The sequence below is a fragment of the Manacus vitellinus genome, unplaced genomic scaffold (genome assembly GCF_001715985.3).
Source record: "Manacus vitellinus isolate BGI_N305 unplaced genomic scaffold, ASM171598v3 scaffold_0_pilon, whole genome shotgun sequence".
NCBI classification, from domain to species: domain Eukaryota; kingdom Metazoa; phylum Chordata; class Aves; order Passeriformes; family Pipridae; genus Manacus; species Manacus vitellinus.
The window spans coordinates 42,005,838-42,014,060 of record NW_021938789.1 but is presented as its reverse complement, the minus strand read 5'-3'; the positions used below and the strand labels follow the sequence as shown (position 1 = coordinate 42,014,060).

The window sequence follows — 8,223 nt, the reverse complement described above, 5'->3', positions numbered from 1 at the left end:
TTTCTGCTCTTCTCTTTCTTTTTAGCAGCTGAATACAATGCCTTCGTTATCTGAAATAAAGCTTAGGAGAAGCCAGGACTAAAAGTAAAAGTAGAATCAGTGCTATATGTGCTGGATGTCTTCATCCAGCTTGCTGAGCATGTGCAGAGCTTCAGAAAGATTGGTGTTTTGACTGTCTATCAAGTTTAGCAATTCTTGCAATATAGCTGTATTTCTAAGTGCCTTATATGTTTATTTAAAATAAAAAGCCATCTGAGTTTCCAAGCTTCCCCTTTTCCCTCATCGAAGCTAGTATTTCTAATTACCAAAACTATTTACATGAAAGAATAATTTATTCTTGAAGAGCGAGTGTGAAATCTTTCAGCCTTCTAAACACATTTTGAAATTTTTAAGTTCCTGGAAAAAGAGTGGAAACTGCCTCTGCAGCCATGACTCCGGCATCTCTAGCAGTGCACATGGATTGGTTCTGCAGGAGGAACGCAGCCGTTGAGGAAAGCAGCGCACAAGGGCTCTGTCAGCTGCTCTATCACCATCATACCACAGCTGGATCATCGAGCAGAGTTGCCCATTCACCTTCTCTGACATCCTGTCTCCTTTAAGAGTAACCGGTATCCGATGGTCAGGGTGAAACTTGAGAAAGCCCTAGTGTGTAAGCTGTCCTATCCCAAGTCACGTCTCTACCGTATGTATTTAGAGATCACCTTGGTATGTAAAACCCTGTCAGCATTTTTGTTACTCGGAATAAGTGAGTATTGTTGACCATATATTGAATAATTTCTTCTAATGAAAGGTTTTGCAATCTAACTACGCAATCTGTGGAGAAAAATTTGTTTTCTTCTTTCTGAGAGATGCTGAATGCTCTGTAGCTTCTTGAGGTGGAGAGAACAGGAGGTAGTAAACTGCTCTATACCCTTCTTTCTTCAGTAAACTATGTTCTCTCCTTGATTTACTTTCTAAGGCTTTTTCTAAGGCTTTTCTAAGTTTCTCTCTGTGTTTAAATTTCTGATGGTGTTCATCTGTTCTTCCCACACCACTTGATAAAACTATACTTGAGATAAGGTGCATAGTACTATGCAAGGTATCACAAATGGTATTGCATGAACTGATTTATGTAAAGGTAAATCACCAATCTTTTCCTTTTTCTACTCTTTTTCATTCTAACTTCTTGTTACCACAAACTTTGTTAACCAGTAATATCTGGGTCTTTAAATAAGTGTGTATGTGTTTGTGTTATGGCTTCCTAAAGAAGTTTAAAAAAACCAAAACAAACCAGAAACCTGTGAACTATTGGCCCTCCTCAGTGGCAGTTTCCTAAATTCAGCGGAATTTTTCAGCTCCTTACTTCAAAGTTTAGCACTTGCCTTTAAAAGACAACTGGAAGTAACCAAAATCACATAGAAACTATGCATGTTGTGGAAAAGGTCTAGGCAAGACTGCATGACTTCCTGAAGCAAGAGTTAGGACTTCTAGGAATGTCCTTCTGCTTTAACTTGTGAATTTTATGTGACTCAAATGTAAAATGACTTAGAAACAAGCCTTTTCTCCAATACATTGCTATGCTCCTGGCAGTTTTTCTTCTTTAGCCTAAAACAATAACAGGGCAGACAACATGATATCACCTCAAAGGAAAGGAGGACTATTATTCATCCGAAGAATATTACCACAAAACCCTTGCACAAACATACTCTGCAAAACAGGCAGATGGAGTACAATGTTCTGGGGAGGGATGAGGGTTGGAGTGGATGCTCAGATCCCTGAATGTCTACATAAAAAAGGATGTCAGAATTTTTAGAATGAATATGGTTGTGACTCATATTGTTTGTGCTCAGCTCTAGTGGTCATTTGCAATGCGTAATGTAAAATGACTTAAACTAAGAAAAAGAACTTGTGTATCAAGATGTGCATGACTTTCTGTAGTGTGGTGAATGTTTATGCTTGTTCTAGGAGTCATTTGTTAGTGTTATTTGCAGGTTTTGGACTGTATTTATTTCAGTTCCCCTCTTTCACTTTGATTGCACTCTTTTGATTACACTTCTTGATTATACTCTTCTGTGTATTTGAGTGAAGTGTGTCAAACTGTGCATAGCTATTACTAACTCTCAGATACTAGCACTGAGTTCTTAGGCAGAGGTTTCACTGAGGTGCTGTCACCAGAAGGATTGTGCTGTGTTCTGAACAGTTATTGCTTCCTATCCAACAATGATGACATTCAATTTGCATGTGCTCATATTTTAAGCCATCAGTCATGCAGAGGTGTAGTATAAGTCATTAAGGCTTCCTGAGTGAGGAAAGCCACTTTCTAAGCTTTCTTTTTAATACTGCAGGTGCCAAGCTGAAGGTTTGAGCTCAGTCTCTGACAGACTGATAAAAAAGGGAAAAGAGCCTGAAAATGGCTGAAGCTCTGTCCGGCTGGTGTATCAAGGGAAGAGGGAACAGCTGAACTTTGACATCGTGCTGCTGCTCTCTGATGACAGATTGCCCTGCCTTGAGCAGGAGCTGGGCCTGGAATGACTCCAGAATTGAAACTCTAAACGGGAGCTCTCCACCCATATCTTTCTCTTATGTTGGTTGTGTATTTCACTGGAGCTGTGGCTCCAGTGGCAGGTTAGGCTGATTTCCCTGCTTAGTGGTGCCCAAAGGGGAAGTTTCTCCTTGTCCCCCTACTCTCCCACCACCTCCATTTTGTCAGCGGCAACAGTTCATGCCACTGCTTGTCCTGAGACACAGGTATTTACAACTGGACAGCCAAATAAACTCAGCAAATTTCAAAGTATGCCTGTGGCATTCACGTCTCCCTGTACAAACCATGCCTATTGTTTCAGCTGCCTGCAACGTTGTGAGTGCCCAGCACCTTGAGGGATGGGGAATATAAACTTCATTTTATCCGCCAGAAAAGATGTTAGTGATAGAGACCTAGAAACTAGCAGGACTCTGCTCTTTGGGATCCTGAGGTTGTAAGGAACGCTCTTCACTGAAAAGCTACATTGGTTTTTGTACCTGCTGCACAAAGGCCTAGTGGGCTGCTAAAGTTGTATTGGGAATACTTAATATTAATTAGCATACACAAACAGTAGTCTTTGCCACTGATGCTATTCTAAGTGAACTCCTAGTGAGTTGGCCTGTTGCCACCCTGAGGTCTATTTCCACGTCAGGCTGCAGCCTTTCCCTTTTAGGCCTGTTCTTTCTTCATCTGAATCTTTGGGGGAGGTGGGCTTTGAACTATATTCTATGTATTGATTTCCTGCCCAGTGCAAGCCATGTTTGTGTGTGCAATCCTAACCTGAATAATAGCTTACTGCTTAGCTGTGATTTTTTGAGGCTTTTGTGCCTATCAAGAAACAAGTGATCCTCTGTGTCATGCCTGTATTGTTTCTAAATGTGATAATTACTTTTGTAAGAATTTATGCATAAAAGAGATATTTACAAGCCAGAGGAAGCATATAAGAAAGTATAAGCAAATTCTAAGAGACACAGTAAAAAGACTTGGAAGAGGGAGGAAAAAATGTTGACCATGAATCCCCTTAATCACGACTCAGGCTTCTGCTCTACTGACTAAATACTCGAGTGCAATTTAGACAGATTGGCAACTCTGTAATAAGAGTGTAATTTATGATCCTCTGCCTGGCACTAGCACTAAGCACTTCTCATTCCTTGAGTAAGAATTTATCTCTGTAATTGGAATCCAGGTATTTCCCTATAGGGTATCATGCCTTCCAGCAATTTATCTAGAAAATCTTATGGGCATGATCCCCTGCTCTATGAAAAATACAGAGCTTTAATTTGTGTTCTGTGTGAGTTGGTGATAGGTCTCATTTCACTCTTTCTTTACTAGAGAAGGAGGATTACTATGTTAGTACTGGCAGAGCTAATATTTTGCAATGATCTCTTCTATACTTTGAAGAGAGATTTTTTTTTTCCCTCTGTGCACGGGGAGGGAACATAGTTTTTCCTGGTGAAAAAGTTTGTCTTTAAATTAAGTGGCACAGTGTTGATACCATGTCCAAGAGGAGCAAAAAAACTTTATGAAAACACAGAAGTTTGGGGTTCATTCTTGTGTCTTTGGGGAAAATTCAGGCTGTTTACTAATGACTTGTAAAGGCAGTTCCTCAAGCAAGGCTTGAGATCTTAGCTCATGTTTGCTGCTGAAGGGGAGAGATTTTGCAGCAGCTTTTCATCACCAGATGCAAGATAAATCTTTCAGTATAGACATAGTTTTGAAAAGATGTATCAAATAATTTTATTCCATTCCATTTTCTGTTTTGAACTGTGGTATGCAAGAGTTAAAAAACCTTTAGCTATTGGTTTTCAATTAAGATGCACTAAAAAATTTTGTTCCAGGAGTATGCTGGAAGTAGTAGTAGGAAATCCTGGTCACTGAAGGAGGACAGCCTTAGAGGGAGAACTTCAGAATATCTGCTGTAGATTTGGTATTACTGGGGAACTTTTAAGTTTTGTCATCAAAATTTGTCTGCTCTCTCTCCCTTACCCTCCAGCTCTGGAAAGGTACCTGTGAACAAAGAAGGAAACATTAAAAGTACTGTGATGGAGGAAACAAGTCAGAGGATGAGGAAAAGGGCTCTGGCTTCCCTGTAATCACATCTGAAGTTACATTTAAGCATACTTTTTTCCTTTAGTGGTGAGAACATCATTCTACAATTGGGGTCCTGATTAAGTGTTATCGGACTCCTATAGCTGGCTAATGAAGATGATTACCCTGAAATTATACTGTGTGCCTTTCCTTTCTGAACATATTCGAAATATAATGCATGGCAGTCGTATTCCTCCCTGTGGTGAGGGTAGAGCTCTCTGCTCTTGCATTTGTGTGCTTCTGACAATCCAGTTGATGAGGCATGCCTGGAGTTAGGGTGCTCTTCTAGAGCTTGATATCTGGCCCTGGGAAAATGTTTTCAATTCAGAAGATTATCCATGTCCTTTTCTCCTATCTTAGAGTTTATTTTGGTTTGGTTTTTTTTTTTACCTTGACAAAGACTTGATATGAATGCCCTGAGACTTATGAGACAGACCCTTTGCCCCTTGGAACCATTGTGACCAGAGTCCCTCTTATTCCCCCTTATTTTCATGCTTCCCTAGAACTTCATCTGGTTTTATTTTAGTAAACAGTTTTCTCTTTGGAAAATTCCCCTTAGAATATGAACTGAAACATAAGTCTCAAGTCTGTAATAATCTGCTTGTTTCCCTAGTCATTTTCTTGCTGGAACTGAGGCCAGTCATGTATGCATGATAGGAAGAGAACCCTGATGCTGTGCATGCATAAATCACTTCCCTTGAAGTGCTAGTTCCTATTGACAGAGCACATAGATACCAGAAGGGAAGAGATTAATTTGCATTTCATAGAACAAGAAAACTAAATCAAAGATAGTTTCAAGTTAATATAATCTGTTACCAACTACACTGTAAGCATGGCAGTGAAATGGGGGGAACAATAGGCAAAAATTGGGAACTAGCAAGTCATCCTAAAAGCTGTCCCCCTTGAATGCTTTGTAAGTCCAGACCCTGTTTTAGTGGTTGCACTCAAGAAACTTTGCCTTTCGCTCCTTTTTGTAGCTGTTTTAATGGTATCTGTGACCATAGTGATGTTTCACAGTATTTTTTTTATGTTTACTGTGTTCAGTGGTTATGAGCAGATAAATAAAATTACAGTTTTATGTAGAAATTTTTTGTCAATGTTATTATATATGATGTTAATTTAGATGTAAACTATGTTATAGATACATTTTGAGGTATAATTTGAAAAACCCACTAAATTACAGTGAACAGTGAGTACTTACAGTGGAAACTTTAGGACACAAAACACGTTGCTTATATAAGAAAGCAGGAGTTGCTTCATGAGATTATTGTACAGGTGTGAAAGTAAATTGTAGGACAGGTTTTTCAAAGTGTCAAAGTCATCTTTTTAAACTTGGCAGTGACTAATGTTCTCTTGGCATGAGAATGTTAGTAAAATGTTCTCTAGTTTCTCCTGCATTTAGATAAAAACATGAGTCGTGATTCCCAGTCCCTGCCGAAGCTAACAGCTGCAAGTTGCCGTGAGCATCAGTGCTTCTTTGCTCCTTATCAACCTTTTAAAACAAAGTAAAAAAAAATAAATGTATCATTGAGCAATGACCAAAACTAAACGATCTGTTTTTTTAGTACTGACACTGAGTTTTACTCCCCAAAGATAATTTTGATAAAGCCATCACTATGTGGTAGAAGTATTAGGAAAAAAAAAAGAAAAGAAAAAGCCTATTGCCATGACCTAGTTACCTCTGCTCAATAATATCCATAAATATTATATCTCAAATTAATATATTTAACTATTTAATCCTTATTTCACCTTTGGCAACTTTGTGGATCTTAATATAATTTACATAGTAAGGTACCTAGGTTGAGAAATTAACTCTTACTTTTGCTAAAGAAAAAATGCTCCAATAAAATTTGGGTAAATAATTATGGTAAATGTTAACTGTGACTAGCACAAGTTGTTGTCTTTGGGAATCACTGCCTGTTAACACTGCAGCTGCTCTTCTGCTGTTTCCTGGGATCACATTCACTTTAATAGATCACAGTGACCCCAAAATGTGAATGAATATCTGTGTGATTTTAGCTGCCTAAGGTTTCCCTCCCAGAGCTCAGGAGATGGACAGAAATGGGGTCTTATTTAGTCCCCCAGAGCCATCAAGCGTGCAATCAGATGTGGATTTTTTTCCCGTGATAGTGACACGCTTTCAGATCTGCAACAGCCCATTCGCTAAGATCCTTTTGTCATCATCAGGTAAAGGTGTTTTGTTTCGTGCAGCATTGCTCTGGAGGAACATCATAAAAGGCAGAGGAAACAGAGGAATGCACCACTTCCCTCTATGTTTCCCTGATCTGCTGCCAGGGGGCTGATGCACTTCCGTGGTTTGTACTGAACGTGAAAACCTGTGTTTGTGGGCATGTGGATGATATCAAACAGGTGAGCTCGAACGAATAGGAAAGGGTTAAGCCTTGCTAATTGTTTTACTGCTGTAAACAAAACTCTCATGTAAAATAGCAAACTCCGAGCGTCTTTTGTGCTTTGCCGTTCATTTTTGTGGCACCGGAATGCGTTCATTTCACTGAAACCCAGGAGTAGCGATAGTCGTGTTCTTGGAAAAAAAAAAGGCAATAACTCAGCAACAGAAAAGCCAGGTGTTCTGGTAGGACAGACATTTATGGGTATTTTAATCTCATTTACAGGAAGAGGGGGGACCGGCACCTGTAGCCGAGGGGCGGTGGGTTGGGCCCGGCGGGGCCGCCTCCTCGCCCACCGCGATAACAGCGGCAGCCCGGCACCCGCGGGCCGCTGCTGCCCGGGCGCCGTCCGCCGGGGAAGCCCTCCGCGGCGGCGGAGGGAGCAGAGGAAGGCGCACAAGCCGCCCTTGGCCCTGGGGCAGACCGCCCTCGGTCGAGATGCACACAGCCGGCGAAGGAGCGGGCGGCCGACCGCCCCGAGGCTGAGGCCGCTGCGCTGAGCGGCCCAGAGGGCGGCCGCTCCCGCAGAGAGAGAAAAGAAGAGAGAGGAGTAGGACCATGCTGGCGGGCTGGGGCGGAGAGAGATAGAGAGAGGAGAAAGTGGCTGCTCCCGTGCCCGCCGGGCAGGCGAACTGGCCGCTCGGCGGCTCAGGTAAGACGGGGTGCTGGGAGCGGGCGGCGGGCGATGTTCCCCGCGGGACAGCGGCGGGAAGAGGCCGAAGAACTGCCCCCTCGTGGCCTGCCTGGACAACATCAGCCCCTTACCCAACAGAGAAGAGGGCACTGGGGGGAGTGTCCACTGGGAGGGGCCGGAGAGGCTCCGCACGAGGGCCGGTCTCAACCGCCTGCCTCGACCGGGCGCCGGTGACTCAGGCGGCGGGAGGTAGCGCAAAGCAGCGGCCGGCTGGTGGACCCTGCCAAAAACCAGAGAACGAATAGAGAAAGAGCAGTGGTGAAAATACACTGCTGCTGTAAACAGCGGGAAATAAAACGGGAGCGCCAAAAAAAAGTTTTCCTTGCGGGCTGTCGTGCTGCTGCCGTGTACGCTGGAGTCCACCTGCCTCTGAGCTTCTCGTGGCTTTAGGAAGTCCCAGAGGTCCTGTGAATAGGAAGCAGGAAGACACAATGACTTAAAAGATCTGCTGGCATTTAGAACGGTGCGGTGTTAATAGTCCTGAACGACTGCCTGGCGGGAGAGGAGGCAGTTTAATCGTTCATTATTGTTTT

General features: G+C 42.5%; 1 protein-coding gene across 1 annotated transcript in view; it reads left to right on the top strand.

The window, feature by feature from the left end:
* The first annotated feature begins 615 nt into the window (after window positions 1-615).
* The window catches only part of MCUB (mitochondrial calcium uniporter dominant negative beta subunit), a 55,627-nt gene continuing 48,019 nt past the window's right edge, over window positions 616-8,223 (top strand). The window contains exons 1-2 of the mRNA XM_018072164.2: window positions 616-705; window positions 7,304-7,648. Of these exons, the coding sequence (XP_017927653.2) occupies window positions 616-705; window positions 7,304-7,648 (435 nt within the window). The remainder of the gene's footprint in view (window positions 706-7,303; window positions 7,649-8,223) is intronic.